The sequence below is a fragment of the Musca vetustissima genome, unplaced genomic scaffold, assembly GCF_032173495.1.
Source record: "Musca vetustissima isolate MV318-11 ecotype Yass unplaced genomic scaffold, APGP_CSIRO_Mvet_v1 utg285396, whole genome shotgun sequence".
Lineage (NCBI taxonomy): Eukaryota > Metazoa > Arthropoda > Insecta > Diptera > Muscidae > Musca > Musca vetustissima.
Window position 1 is genome coordinate 1 of NW_026873917.1, and position 15,505 is coordinate 15,505.

A 15,505-nucleotide genomic window follows, 5' to 3' on the forward strand; every position below is an offset into this window, starting at 1 on the left:
AAGTCAATATTTACATTGTAATAATGTGCACGAAAGAAAAACATCTACTACCGAGTTTCGAAGTCGGATGTCGATGGCCGAAGATTTTTTTTTTCATAATACTCGAAAATATCGCTGCTGTTCAACCGTCCGTATCTAAGGGTAGAATTCTTTCACAGGATGGAATCCGCCTAATGGCGAATTTTGCGCGAAGTTTTTGGTTCACCCTTGGAAGGTAAAGATAATCAAAGAATTAAAGCCTACATACCATTAGGTGAGGCGTACATGGCCAATTGTCATGTCCTATTTTTTAAACATTTCTAACAAAACCTATGCTTAAACATTTATGAAGTTTTTTTTAACTTCTAAGAACCCGTATTACCAAAGTACATCCCTTCATAATGCTTAGTACGGGGATAGACGAAAACATGACCCATATACCCCATTTTGAAGAAATCTATATACAAGATCAAAGCGTTACCTTAAATAAAGTGATCTATATTGTGATTTTCCAAGGAGTATAAGTATATTTTGTGATAAAGAAAAAACCTTTTATTACCCTTTTGTGTTATAACGTGAGGTTGAAAGATCAAGATATATTTCAAGTTTTAACAATATATATTTTTATTTTATAGCATATTTACTGATTTCATTTACCCTCTTTCAGTTACCTATTTACAACGACACAAAGACGATCGGTCACTGATTTAATGCCAATGATTGGTGCACGTTTTTATACACAATTGGATGCCTTGCAGGCACAATGCGATATGCAAGAGGACGAACTTGCCAAGGAAATGGAAAATGGACGCCTTTACCGAATATTGGTTAAATTGAATTGTATTAACGAGAGACCAGAGTAAGTCCAAGTCAACGAAATATATATTCTAATTTGCAATGAGACAAATTTATATTAATTTTTGTAAATTACAGCTTCAATTTAGATTGTACATGGTCTGAAATTGGTGATAGATATATGCTGAAATTATTCCGTGATTATTTGTTTCATTCCGTCACTGAAGATGGTCGGCCATGGTTGGATCACGCACATATTGTACAATGTTTAAATAAACTTGATGCTGGCTCATTAGAAAGAGTAAGTAGAAACTGATGATAATGGTAATAATAATTAGGGATATTCAAATTTATATTTATGCGAACATCAACATTGAATCAGAAACTGAATCGATATAATTTGTATCACTGTATAATTTCCTAAATATCTAGTCGCACTATTTATGACCAGATTAGAAAATTTCACAGACATTCATATGTATTTTACGATATTGGGCGTTAAAATCAAGCCCTGTTTGGGAATAATTATATTTTCCAACAGAAATAACTTTTAATTGGCATTTCGATTTATCTTCTCCTTGCAAACATATTTCAATGTAGATATTGGTAAATTTTAATTATTGGTAAAAATATAACTGTAAGCAATATGTGGATAAAATCGGATATCGGATGAGATATGTACATTTTAAAGAAGTTTACCCTTCTTGATAGAGATATGTGAAGGAATGTTCCAAACAAGAATTTAATAGAATCAATAATGTTTACAATTGTTAGAACAAATTGATTGATCCATTTTGGGAAAGATGGCTGATATTCTCAATGTTCGAAATTGACCTAAATTTGAGGAAAAAGTTATCTAAAATCGGCCGAAGCGCAGGGACGATCATTTCCAAATCTTCAAATAGGGATTTGCTTGAAACACCTGTATTTTGATAAGGTATTAAAATAGCAGTGTTTCCAAATTATCATCAGTTCGTGGATTGTTTTGATCAGAAGCGAACCACCAACATTTGCACTGTATTAATATATATTTTTATTTTCATCTATAACATTGAATCAATCGGATTTATTATTTTCTGTTTTCCTTTCAGGTTCAACTCATGTCCCGTGATGAACAATCAGTTCTAATTGTTACTTATGCTGAGCTTAAAAATTGTTTAGACAAGGCATTTTCTGAATTGCTGGCTGGCGCTGCCTCATAATGATAGGTAAACATATAAATACTTCCAAATGTTCATTTTTTTATTATTATTTTAGAATCGAATATTTCGATATGTATAATTTTCTATACATGACCTCTTGTATTTTATAAGTCTACCATATTATATTTATAAAATAATTTAACTTCATATTCTTTTTCTCTCTTTTTCTACTTTCCAAACAAAACAAAAAAAAACTAGACTATCACCATGTCATTGGCACTACTGATACTTTTATCCCTTTTATCAAAAACAAAAATCAACAAACAAAAACTTTTATCATTTGCATCATCAACTTTACAAAGAAACCACAACAAAATTATTAAGAGAAAAAACCCTTCCCCAACGAAAATGTTACAACTACAAACTATAATTAATTGTTAAGCTTAAAAGTTTTTTTACATTTTAATTTGAAATGAAACACATAATAATACAACAACAACAATTCATTCAAAAAGGCATAATTAGTTAAATAATAATAAAAATCACACACAAAAACAAACAAATAAACATACGAACGAAACGAAATTAAGTAAAAGAAAAAAAAAACAGATATCCAAAAAAATATGGAAAACAAAAAATGAAAAACAAGAAAAAAAAATGGAAATCTCTTTAAACCAGAAAAAAAAAATTGAAAAAATATCTTTGAAAAATATTGTTATAAAAATTGAAAAAGAAAAATAAACAAAAAATAACAACTATATTTTTACATAAAAAAAACAAGTGGAAAAAGAGAACTTTCTTTTTGAGAAAAGCCGTGAAATGTTATAAGAAAAAAAAACAGCAAAACTTTAACAGTTTGATTACGCAGCAGATATATATGTGAGGTCTACACAAAAAATCCATATTATGTCCACAAACTCTCCTCCCTATCTTCTTTACCGCTCCTACTTGTCCTCACACTCAAGTGCAGAAAGGAAACTGACTGGAATCAGAGCAGCAACAGTTGTAAAAGCAAACAAAAGAACATTTTTAAGAAACAAATTTTAAAATGACATTTGTTGGTCGGTAATTTTTGGTATTTATTTTTATACAAAAACACACACACACAGACAAAAAGCGCTGTAAATTAAAACCAACAAAAAATGACGAAAAAAATATACCAAAAAAACAAAAAAAAGAAAATAAAAAAATAATACAGTCCAATATAGATAGACAAGGTTATGTTGAAAAATCAAGATTTGAGTAGATGAGTTTTGTTGTGAGATATTTTCAATGAAATTTTAAAATTAGTTTTGCAATTCATTTTTCTATTAAACACTGGAAATTAAAATAATGGTTTTGTGTTGATATCAGTCACAAGGTATATCATCAATTACTTACCAATATAAAAACGGTATAGTAAACATTGCTCCTACTTATATTTGGATTGTGTTATTTTGTTGTCATAAACAAAAGCAAGTGTAAAAAAAAAGAACGAACCCACTATTTTGAAAATGACATAAATACATATTTTTACAAAAAAAAAAGAGTAAAACAAAAAATGAACACAATGTAAACACCAAGAAACACACTCATGGAATTACATTTGTAAAATCGCCATAAGTAAAAATATTTAATATAATTTTCAAAAAGTTTTACAATCAAAATACACAATGTTATGTTTCGCAAAATACTTAATGGAAAAAAAGGCTCGTGGCTCAAGCAAACAAAATGGTATATATGCCCTGCAAATCAAATTTATATTTGGTTTTTAAATTTGTTACAATTTGTTTTATTTATAAATTAATTTCAATCTTCCCCCTCTCAATGGCGATCTTTCAAATATATTCCATGATAGTATTTCTTATATCTTTTTTTTTCTTGGAATAAATAATATTTATTTTTTATTTTATAAAAAAGAAAACAACACCACCACCTACATACATGTAAATCCAAAAAAGAAAACGTATTGTATAATAAAACAACAAAATCAATAATTTGTGAACCATTCGATTATTTGGTAAATAACCAACAACAACAAAAACATTTTGTGTATATGAACATAATGTAACAAAAATTCAATAATAATAACGATAATTACGATTACAAATATCTTGTTAAATGCTACTGTTGCTTTCACTTAGTTTACTTTAAACATCTGTTTTCCGTTCTCCCCCTTTCTTAATATCTCCTCGTTCATTCTAGATACCCTGGCCCAATTCTCTTTTTTCCTCTTTAATTTTTACTATATACATATATATTTTTTTAATTTATAATAATAATATGTTCTACTATTAGGTTTTTTTCTCATCCATTTTTTTTTTAAATTTAGGAATTATAAATTATTATTAATGATTGTACTTGAAAGTAAGACTTATATTTAATTGTAAACAAAAACCAACAACAAAAGTAAATATTTCAAAAACAAACAAAAAATGAGAAAAAATGTCGAAAAATACAAAAAAAAATAATAAAATGTTTGAAAAAATTTTAAATTGTCATTTGTTTTATTTGAAGTGGAAAAATGGTACCAGGAAAAATGTATTTAAAAAATCTACGCCTTGTATGGTCCCAGGTCCCAGAATCTATACCTTGTATGGTCCCAGGAAAAAAAAATTATTTAAAAAAATGTACGCCTTTGTATGTTCTCAGGAAAAAATTATTAAAAAAAGTGTACGCCTTTGTATGGTCCCAGAAAAAAAATATATTTAAAAAAATGTACGCCTTTGTATGGTCCCAGGAAAAAAATATTTAAAAAAATGTACGCCTTTGTATGGTCCCAGGAAAAAATATTTAAAAAGTGATTAAAACCAGTGAGCGGAGCAGTATAGTCGGACGGGGCCGACCATACGATACCCTACACAACTTCCATGAAAATGTAACTTTCTGTGGTTCTATATTCTGAGATTGGTCAATATTTCGCGATATTGTTACTAATAATCAGTACAGCATCTCTAATTACAGATTCCCTTCACCGTGGGTTGTGTTGTGATGTTCGGCTTTCGACTCGAAAAGTACAAATAATTAAGTTTTCGGTCCACTTCATCCGAAAAATATTTTCTGATCATCACCTAGCATTTTAGGCGTTGTCCTTTACCATAACTGGAACCTCATGGAACATTTCAAAGCGATCAGCGCTATATTTCCGCCCTCCAGTGTGGCAATAGGTTACTAAATAATATATGAATACGTAAGCACCTGTAAATATTTAAGTGTAACTCCCGCATCCGAGTACCTACGACAATATAATTGGTATCAATTTAAAGGTCAATCACTCCTCTTGAATATACTATCAACTTCTCGGGTGTATGTCCTTCAGGGGCAAATATATAAGCAATAGAATACAAAATTTGTAATTTTTCACACAAAAGTCGGGGCCCATTTTACCCGCTAAATATTGACCGATCCTTATCAAAACAGGCATGCTTATTATTTGGCCCGATCCCCTTCTCCATGTAAAATTTCGCGATGTTCGCGCCATAATTGCGGCCTCTGGAGCGACCAGAAAAACCGACAAAAAATTAGTATTTGGTCCATTTCATCCCCTAAATATTAACTGATCTTTACCAAAAACAATAGGGGTCTTCATTGGCCAGAACCCATTCTACATGCAAAATTTCGTGAAGATTGGCCCATAACTGTGGCCTGTATCGTGTTTACAAATGATAATGGACAGACGGACGGACGGACACACATGTCTAGATCGACTCAGCTAGTTGAGATATGACGATCGGTATACTTAAAGGTGGGTCTAGGACCAACATAGTTGTGTAGTTGTGTAGGGTATAAAAATGTACGCCTTTGTATGATCCCAGGAGAAAATTATTTAAAAAATCTACGCCTTGTACGATCGGAGGAAAAATGTATTTAAAAAATCTACGCCTTGTACGATCGGAGGAAAAATGTATTTAAAAAATCTACGCCTTGTACGATCGGAGGAAAAATGTATTTAAAAAATCTACGCCTTGTACGATCGGAGGAAAAATGTATTTATAAAAACCTACGCCTTGTACGATCGGAGGAAAAATGTATTTAAAAAATCTACGCCTTGTACGATCGGGGGAAAAATGTATTTAAAAAATCTACGCTTTGTATGGTCCTAGAAAAAAAAATAAATTAAAAATCTACGCTTTATATGGTCCCAGGAAGAAAATAATTTAAAAATCTACGCCTTGTATGGCCAAAGGAAAAAATTGTTTAAAAAAATCTTAATTCTTTCAGAATAAAGTTCTCACATTTCTAGAATGTACACATATTTTCGTATTTAACCGAAGTGACTATCTCTTAGTATTACTATGTGGCTGTACTTTAGAATTCCGGGACCCTGGTAGATTAATAACAACTTCACAGAATATTTCCAGTAGACCAATGTCGAGGTCCTAGCATAATTTTCCTACATTAGTAACTAAATTTGGTTTTTAGTATTTCTCCAGCCAGCAATTTACCGTGGAATAGCACTCATATAAAAATCCTGACCTATTCTAAGTTTTTTGAATGTTAACCTCATGGTGGAGGGCAGAAAAACGTATGCCTTTTTCACTCATTTCCTTTTTTTTAATATTACTGAACTAAGTTTTCCATACTTTTTAATTGTCCTTTCCATTTCCGCGGTACACACGAAATGAATTATGTGACTCATCTAAAAATAGTTTGATGACTTGGAATATTTGAGGTATTTCCATGAAGCCGGTCATTATCCTTTTATTGTTTGTTTGTATGAAGGTGGTCAATTGTATTTTTCATGGACATGGTGTTATGTGTGACTAAGGCTAGAATTCGATGAGTGCGGTAGCAGCATGACGTTACTGCGCAGTTCAAAAAATAAAGTAGGTGTTATGTTAGTGAAATTTGTGTTTGGCTAACTACACATAAATACAAAATACTAAAAATACGGAAATTATTGATTGATTGATGTCTTCAAATGAGACATATAGTAAAATTAGCTGTTCCTGATTTGTTAATGTGTGTTATATACTGAACTTCTTTAAGTTGATTTGATAGGGGTTTTGATCAATTGGCCCAACAAGATCCTACTTCAAGTCGAGTTATAGAAAATAAAAGTGAACGAGTTTGAGCCAAAACTACTAACAAGGCTTTTTATTTTTAGACAAAATACAATGGCATTCAATGTTTATAAAACTATAATTGTACTTTTTAAAGCACTTATAAAATCAAAATATAATTTATAGATTCATATAAAATATACACCATTTAGTCCAATATAAAAATCTACTTTAGACAACATTTTCCTGTAGAACAGTGTTCGCCCACCTATAATAGGTGAACATTTGTTTAAATATTTGTTAACAGTTTTGGTTTTTTTATATATAAAACCAATGTTAAGGATGAGTTAGTTGTGTGTTTAACTTTTTAGTCACCGAGTTAGTCTGTCTACATCGAATGCACGCTATGTTATTATTTTCGGCTTTAACACATACTGAATACTAGTCGATAGTAGTAAAGGGAAATAATTATCAATATCAAATACAAACAAAAAATAAATCAAGCAACAAATCAGTTTACTGGTGAACTCCAACTTGACATGTTGGCTAGCGGAATATAAAAACAATATATTTTAGAATAATTTTGTGTGCAAAATATTTCAAAATGGAAATGACATCGCCGCCACCTGAAGGGTTAGTTAACAAATTATGAGAAAACACATTATAAAATATTTAAAAAAAAATCCCATTTGTTTTTTCCCAAACAAATGTGTAAAATAATACAACAAAGTTAAAATTGAAAACGATGTGACCAAGTTTGTAGCTACTAATAAAATTAACTAAAAACGTTCGTTCCAGTGTATGCTATTAATTATTTCTCATTGAAAAACACATGCAATTAATTTGATGTAGTATTATTCAATAGAAAATAAATATAAAATTTTTAATAAAAACATACCAAAAACAAAGTGTTTGCCATGTTTCCGGAAAATTACAGTTTTCTGGGACTATTCTTAACTTCTAAAGGCGTAACGATACAGATACAAATGAAAAAAGGATTTTTAGCTTAGAATAACTTCTTTGTAATTGCATTGGAGCAAATTCACCGGAGTTATCAGAATATGCAATGCAATTTCAGTCATATAACTTCTGAAGAGAAAATTGCATCTCTACAAAATCGGTTCCACTTGAAAACGCATATATTCTACATTGCTACGAATAAATAATAGTCTTTAACAAGTTCAATATTGTGGTGGAAAATTTGAATCCACATATTTAACACTTAATATCATAGTAATATTCAAATAATTTTGAAACGTTTCATATGACACCACTTTAATTTTTATATCAGCTGTACGAAAAAAGTTATAACAAAACGAAATGAGATGTGTCTTTTTTAGACCCGTCCAAAACCAAATTCCTCGGTGGACAGATTTATAGATTAGAATTGAAATCGTATATTTGGGAAGATAATATTTTACATATTCCTAATGTTTGTTCTGAAAATCTGATGGAAGCTAAAGTATATTAAATATTTTCTTATTAAAAAAAATAACAAAAATAAAACAACTATAGTCAGTTTAATTGCATATAATGAGTTTATAGTATAGAAAGTTACTTTTTCAGGGTCCTTTGGTATTGTAGGTATTTTGAAACGGGCACCAACAGGGAGAACAGTCTACAGTAGGTCAAAACAAGAAAAAGAATTATTATTTTGAATTATGCAAAATCGACCAACAGTTAAATTGAAAAACTCATTAAGTAAATTGCTTTCTAGACCAATGATAAGCACTCCTTCCATTTTTGGCGGTTGTTAATATGAACTCGCGACATTGTGCGTCGTAGTCAGCGCCAACTGTTGATGGACATGATTCAAATCGTGCATATCGGTCTTTCACGCTCAACTTTTGAAGCGTATAACAAGATTATCACATTTCTACAAAACACGTGTCATATATTGAACTTTTCGTTCACCATCGAATAATATATTACGTAGGTGTCGTAGTTTATGATCTTTGCCTACACTTTTGGCACTCACTGTATACAGCTGTGAATTAATGCTCTGTTAATCAATCTACATAGAACGATGACGAAATCCATTCATCTAGTAGACGAATAGCTTTGAATGGCCCCCCTCGCTTCCCCCAATAACACGCTCATGTTATATTCTATATAGTCTGTATATTATTGTTGTTATTTAAATTCTCGATCTTATCCACACTGAGAGAAGGGAAATCCCAACATGAGAAAAAAACAAAAGCAAGAAGCAATAAAAACATCTCTCACATATAAAATAATAAAAAAAGAAACGACTTTTTATTTGCCTCCCTGAAGAACATTGGGTTTTTATTGTATTTTGAACGAAATACTTATTTAATCTCAGTATAAAGAGATCAGTTATCCGAGTCACAACGTTTCGCAAAAAAACAGCAGCTATTGTGGTTTGCTCTTAAATGAGTCAGCCGAACTAACTGATAGAGACATTTCTATGTGACCAAAAAAATAATAAGAATCGTATGTTCGGTAATTAATTTCGTATTGTCTGTCCGGTAGTAGTTTAAACGTAAAAGGCAAATAAACTCATTAAGTTTGAAAAATAAACAGCAGTAAATATAACTGTGAAAACGTTAAATAATAGGAAAACGGAAATTGAAACAGAAGAAAAAACATGGCAACAGATACAAAAATCAACATTGGCGATGATCAACTTTATGAAAATGTCTACTATTCCAAAAATATTTCCGTTGAGGCTGAGTAAGTTGTGGTTTATAAAGATGTACAAACAAACATAGATGTGTATGTATGTAAACATAAAATAAATGGAAATATGTATGAATAAGAAAAATTTTCCACAATTTGTTTAAATTTTATTAATTTTTATTTTGTAGTTACCGAACACCCGAACTACTGAAACAGACCCAAAAACAGGCCGATGAAATTGTCGAAATAATGTACAATAATGTCAACAAGGTTATGGACCGTCAAGAAAAACTCGAAGATTTAAATGCCACCGCCGAAGCCTTGCAAGCCCAAGCTGCCACCTTTCAGACCACAGCCGTTACATTGAAGCGAGAAAAGTGGTGGTCTCACATGAAGACCAAAATAATTATTGCCATTATAATCGCCATCATATTGATTATATTAATCGGTAAGTATGGGAATGGTTTTTGCAGAAACAAGGCGAAAAAGTTACAACCAGTGGATGACAAATTTGAAGAAAAACTTGTGGGGGAATTACAGGATCCGGATCAATCTGCTATGAGATATTTTTATGGTTCATATATAGGACAAAATTATAATCAGCAATTTATTCGATTTGACTAAAGTCATATCAAAAATAATCCGCCTTAGCTGCAAACAACGGTCTGATCTTTTCGTGTTCAGAGGTAGTTGTTATATGCTCCGCTCACTGGTTTTTATACCCTCCGTTTGCAACACCTGGAAATATTTACCGGAGACCCCGGGGAAAAAGAAATCCATTAGGGCGGTCGTCGAAAATGTCTATAAAATCGGAGAAATGATCGAAGTTGACCAGCATGTTAGTAGTCGTAACATGACCCAGGAGCTAAAAATCGACCATAAAAATGTTTTAAACCATTTACACAATGGTTTAAATGGCTGGATTCAATAAGAACCTCGATGTTTGGGTGCAACACCAATCAACAGAAAAAAATATGATGGATCGAATAATAAAATTATAATCGAATAGGATAAATATGATAAAATTATAATCAGCAATTTATTCGATTTGACTAAAGTCATATAAAAATAACCCGCCTTAGCTACAAACAACGGTCTGATCTGTTCGAGTTCAGAGGTAGTTGTTATATGCTCCGCTCACTGGTTTTTATACCCTCCGTTTGCAACACCCGGAGACCCCGGGGAAAAAGAAATCCATTAGGGCGGTCGTCGAAAATGTCTATAAAATCGGAGAAATGATCGAAGTTGACCAGCATGTTAGTAGTCGTAACATGACCCAGGAGCTAAAAATCGACCATAAAAATGTTTTAAACCATTTACACAAAGCTGGATTCAATAAGAACCTCGATGTTTGGGTGCAACACCAATCAACAGAAAAAAATAGGATGGATCGAATTTCCATATGCGAAGCCTTGGTCGAACGGAATGAAATATACCAATTTTGTAAACGGATGGTGACTGGAGATGAGAAATGGATCACATACGATAACGAAAACGACCGTGTTCAAAGAGAACGGCCAGGAAGGTTCCGCTATGCATTTGGTGGGACTGGAAGGGGATTATTTATTATGGGTTGCTGCTTCCATATTGCCAAACGCTAAATTCTGATCTCTACTGCCAACAACTGGGCCGTTTGAAGATAGCAATTGACCAGAAACGGCCAGAATTGACCAACAGGAGGGGTGTCATGTTCACCAGGACAACGCTAGGCCACACACACATCTACACTGAAAACTTGGTATCTAGGGAGGATTGTGGAAATCGACTATTCATTTTTTTTCGCAAATAGAGAGCAGGACTTCTATGAGAGAGCCATTATAGGGTTACCCTTAAAATGGCTACAAATCATACAACAAAACGGTGCATATTTGACTAACATCGGACATTCCGAAGCATCTTAAATAAAGTCCTATAATTCATATAAAAATAATGGATTTATTTTTCCCCAACTTAATATATTCTGGATCAGAATAAAATTCTATGTCGATTTACGCTTGTCCGTCTTTTAAAATCACGATAGAGATCGCAATCTTTAAGATAGAGCTCTGAAATTTTTGCACAGACATAGGATGTTTGGTATTGCAAATGGCATATATCGGCCCACGTTTTAATGTAGCCCCATATAACGGTACACCCCAATATTCGGTATTTTGACATTTTGAGCCCGTTTTTCAATCGAATTGGCTGTAATTTGGCATTTTGGATTTTCATGGTTTATCACATCTCCGTACTAAAAATTATTAATATTGACCTAGGTTTCAAGGTTGTCCCATATAACGGTACACCCCCCCAAATTCGGTATTTTTGGGGATTTTGTACACGTTTCCCAACCAAATAGGCTGTAATTTTGCATTTTGTGTTCTCATGGTATAACATATTTCCGTACCAAAAATTATTAAAATTACAGGTTGCAGGGTAGCCGCCATATAACGGTATATTACGGCATGTTCAATGTCCTATCATAACATGAGTTTTCTCCTGGGAGACCCCATTAATTTTAGATATTTTGATTGTCATCCTGGTGGATGGCATAAAAGTTCGTGAGGGCCGAACTTAAGATCGTTTTTAATTGTCTATTTAGAAATCGCAATAGGGAATTTCAATTTTGTTAAACAGTTCAAATTTGTTTTTTATGATAATAAAATAATTCTCTTCTTTACTTTATTTATTTACAGCAACACTGGTGTCATCATTTAGCGGTTCTTAGCGATGGAAATCTAAATCTCCCTAATTATGTATATTGAATCGAATACATTTAAACTGGCTTCAATAAACTACAAATGTATTTAAATATTTATTTTTAATTATAACAATAATTATTAAGAAATCGTATTAACCTGGCCGCCCAAACTTTGGCAATATTTATTTAGCATTAGACATTCCTTAGAAGTTAAAGTTTCATAGTATATATCTATGTAGAAGTTATATGAAATATGTTCTTAATAAATAAATATATACATATAATAACATCTATATTTTCCAAATTACTAAATCTATTTTTCAGAAAGTTTTCCGTTCGTATATTTTTCAAATTGTTTTTTTTTATGGATTTTCATATAATCCATCCATTACCTTCAGAGGAGAACAGCTACAATGAAAAAAGGAAGTGGAAGCTCCAAAGTTACATTGGAGACCCCACTTCCGAATTGCAAGAAGCACAGGACAGGAAAGCGTATCGATGTCATTATCAACGTATGGCCTATAAGAAATTCCTATTGATAGTACGTTTACATTTAACCGGATTTCGTTAACCTAGTGGGTTTCAATTGTCAATTCCTTTGCATATATGTCAAATAAATCCTCATAAAGTATGTTAACCCTGTAAAAATTTCTAATGTACATGCCGTTTGAAATAGGTAAATCCTTAAGGTATTGAGCAAGTACGAAAGAGACTATACGTATAAGGTGTCAAGGGAACTCCTATTCGAAAGATTTCCCACCTCGTATACGGTCGAGCCCTATAAAGGCGCCTAAGGTTAACCACAAGAATGTACGCCTCTTGCCGAATATCACTGAATACGTTGTAGGCAGGAAGCGTATAGCGTATTCAATTGCTGTTCCTAAAGGAATTAAAAAATGCGAAGAGAAGACTGAAGGTCGAATCAAGTGGTAAGGCTAGATAGGAGCCATCTTAGACAATACCGAAGTATCGTCAAGCGACGATTCGACTGGTGATTCCTGATGAGGAGAGAGACTTTTTAGTCTTATCTTCATCAAAAGGCCTGTTGGACTCTATAGGCCCTTCTAGTGTTTTATAAAACCATTTGCTCTTCTTTAAAGCCGTCGGATCTTCTCCAAAACATTGACGTATACCATTACACCTTAACCACCCTTGGTGGCCCAATGTTGCCCACAGGCAACAAAATGTTTTAGAGCTTATATTTAATATGCAGCTAGTAGATATATATTATTTGGATTTCATATGTCAAGACCTGATTATGGACGACACATATCAAAAGAGTTATGAGCATTTCAATACAGAGAAGAGGGTACATTTGTGTATATATATTATTTGGATTTCATATGTCAAGACCTGATTATGGACGACACATATCAAAAGAGTTATGAGCATTTCAATACAGAGAAGAGGGTACATTTGTGTATACAGTCCATATTATTTATAGTACGTTTACATTTAACCGGATTTCGTTAACCCAGTGGGTTTCAATTGTCAATTCCTTTGCATATACGTCAAATAAATCCTCATAAAGTAGGTTAACCCGGTAAAAAGTTCTAATGTACAAGGAGTTTTAAATCGCTTCGTATTCGAATTGTACGAATTCTGCCATCAGAATTATTTTGGATTCTTGTAAAAATTAATATTGAAAATAATTTAAAATTATTTTTCTGACGAAAAAGCATTTTCTTGATATTGGACATAAATGTTTCCGAAAGAATGTAATGTATCTCACGAATGCAAAGATGTAGTTATGTCAAATTTTGTGCATATTCTATTTAGGATAGTTGCATTAATTCTGTGAACAAAAATCCGTTCAAAGATTGCGGAAAAAATCGGGGCTCAAAGGGTTAATGTCTTAACTAAATCTTTGAGATATTATAAAAACACTTTCTGGTCTTCAATAGACATTTTGGTCCTCAAAACCTAACAAGTTGAAGTATAATCGTCAAATGTCTTATATGGAAATTCGGTACTGTGTGTCTACCGAAAGATTATAACTTTATTACAATTGATACTTTATATTAATTTGAATGTTGATGCATAAGTTTAAGACGGAGTATAAATAATGTTTGTATTAATTGAAAAAACCGCACTTGCTAAGAAACTAATAAAAAAAGAATTTTCTATTTTCACCAGAAGAACGCTGTTTTTTTTTTCAATTATGAAAATACTTATTTATTTAATCTCAGTATGAAGACATCAGTTATCCGAGTAACCCCTGAATTAGTCGATCATATTGGCAGGGACATTTATATATAACCAAAAATTAAAAGAAAATTGTATGTTCGGTATTTAATTCGGTAAACAATAAATATAACAGCATAAGGAAAATATACTAGGAAAACGGAAACCTGAACAAAAAAAAAGAAAATGGCAACAGATACAAAACTCAACAAAAATATTTCCAATGAGGCTGAGTAAGTTGTGGTTTTTGATAATGTACATTAGGGCGGTCTGTCAGTTTGTATGGAGCCGAAAAATTCGATTGAATCCAGTCCCTAGGATGATTCTATGGACAATTCTAAGCAACTTTGCTGAAGGAACCATAGGTCTATCTCGATTTTCGATTCTCCCACTTTTCAAAAAATGATTTTTCCGCATAACATAATTTTGATTCAAAATTCGGTTTTATTCGACAAAAATTTTGGCCCGCCCTAACGTACATGTATGTGAACCTATTTTATTGTGTCTTCTTTATTTACATATATTTTCAGAAACCAATCACCGGAACTACTGCAGCAGACCCAAAAACAAGCCAATGAAATCCTGGAAATAATTACAGACAATATCAATAAGGTTATTGACCGCCAAGAAAAACTCGAACATTTGAACACTGCCGATGCCATAAAAACCCAAGCTGACACATTTAAAACAAATGGTGTTACATTGAGACGGAAAATGTGGTGGTCTCGCATGAAGACCAACATTATTATTGCCATTGTAATCGCAATAGTTGTGGTTATATTAATAGGTAAGTGAGGAAAAAAATGAACTATAGTGGTAGGATTTTCTACAGAAAAAAATAACAATGGGTAAACAAATCAATCTAATTAGAAGGTATCAGTCAGACGGGACTGACGATTGTGCATATGTATTATGCATCTATCCTGATATTTGTTTAATATTTTTCAGTTTTTTGTAATTCCTAACCTCATGCATGTTTATATATTATATGCTTTTCTTACTGTATATATATATATATATACATAAACACGCAATAAGAGAGAAACTGGAATTAAAAAATTGATTAACTATTTTACATAAGAGCATGTAAAAATAACATAACA

General features: G+C 32.0%; 3 protein-coding genes across 3 annotated transcripts; all 3 read left to right on the forward strand.

Moving 5' to 3' along the window:
* Positions 1–646: 646 nt before the first annotated feature.
* On the forward strand, positions 647–2,268 carry LOC133329034 (PAN2-PAN3 deadenylation complex subunit PAN3-like; the record flags this gene model as incomplete). The annotated part of the gene is made up of 4 exons (XM_061537536.1): positions 647–838; positions 913–1,075; positions 1,866–1,982; positions 2,175–2,268. Coding segments are annotated over 3 exons (466 nt in total), but the record flags the coding sequence as incomplete, so codon positions are not given.
* A 7,228-nt stretch (positions 2,269–9,496) lies between these two features.
* On the forward strand, positions 9,497–12,245 carry LOC133329012 (vesicle-associated membrane protein 2-like). Its single transcript, XM_061537514.1, has 3 exons — positions 9,497–9,592; positions 9,727–9,986; positions 12,214–12,245. Exons 1-3 carry the CDS (start codon positions 9,507–9,509, stop codon positions 12,243–12,245), a joined length of 378 nt encoding a protein of 125 aa, XP_061393498.1. The 5' UTR covers positions 9,497–9,506.
* A 2,343-nt stretch (positions 12,246–14,588) lies between these two features.
* On the forward strand, positions 14,589–15,189 carry LOC133329023 (vesicle-associated membrane protein 1-like; the record flags this gene model as incomplete). Its single annotated transcript, XM_061537525.1, has 2 exons — positions 14,589–14,635; positions 14,933–15,189. Coding segments are annotated over exons 1-2 (304 nt in total), but the record flags the coding sequence as incomplete, so codon positions are not given.
* Positions 15,190–15,505: the final 316 nt, after the last annotated feature.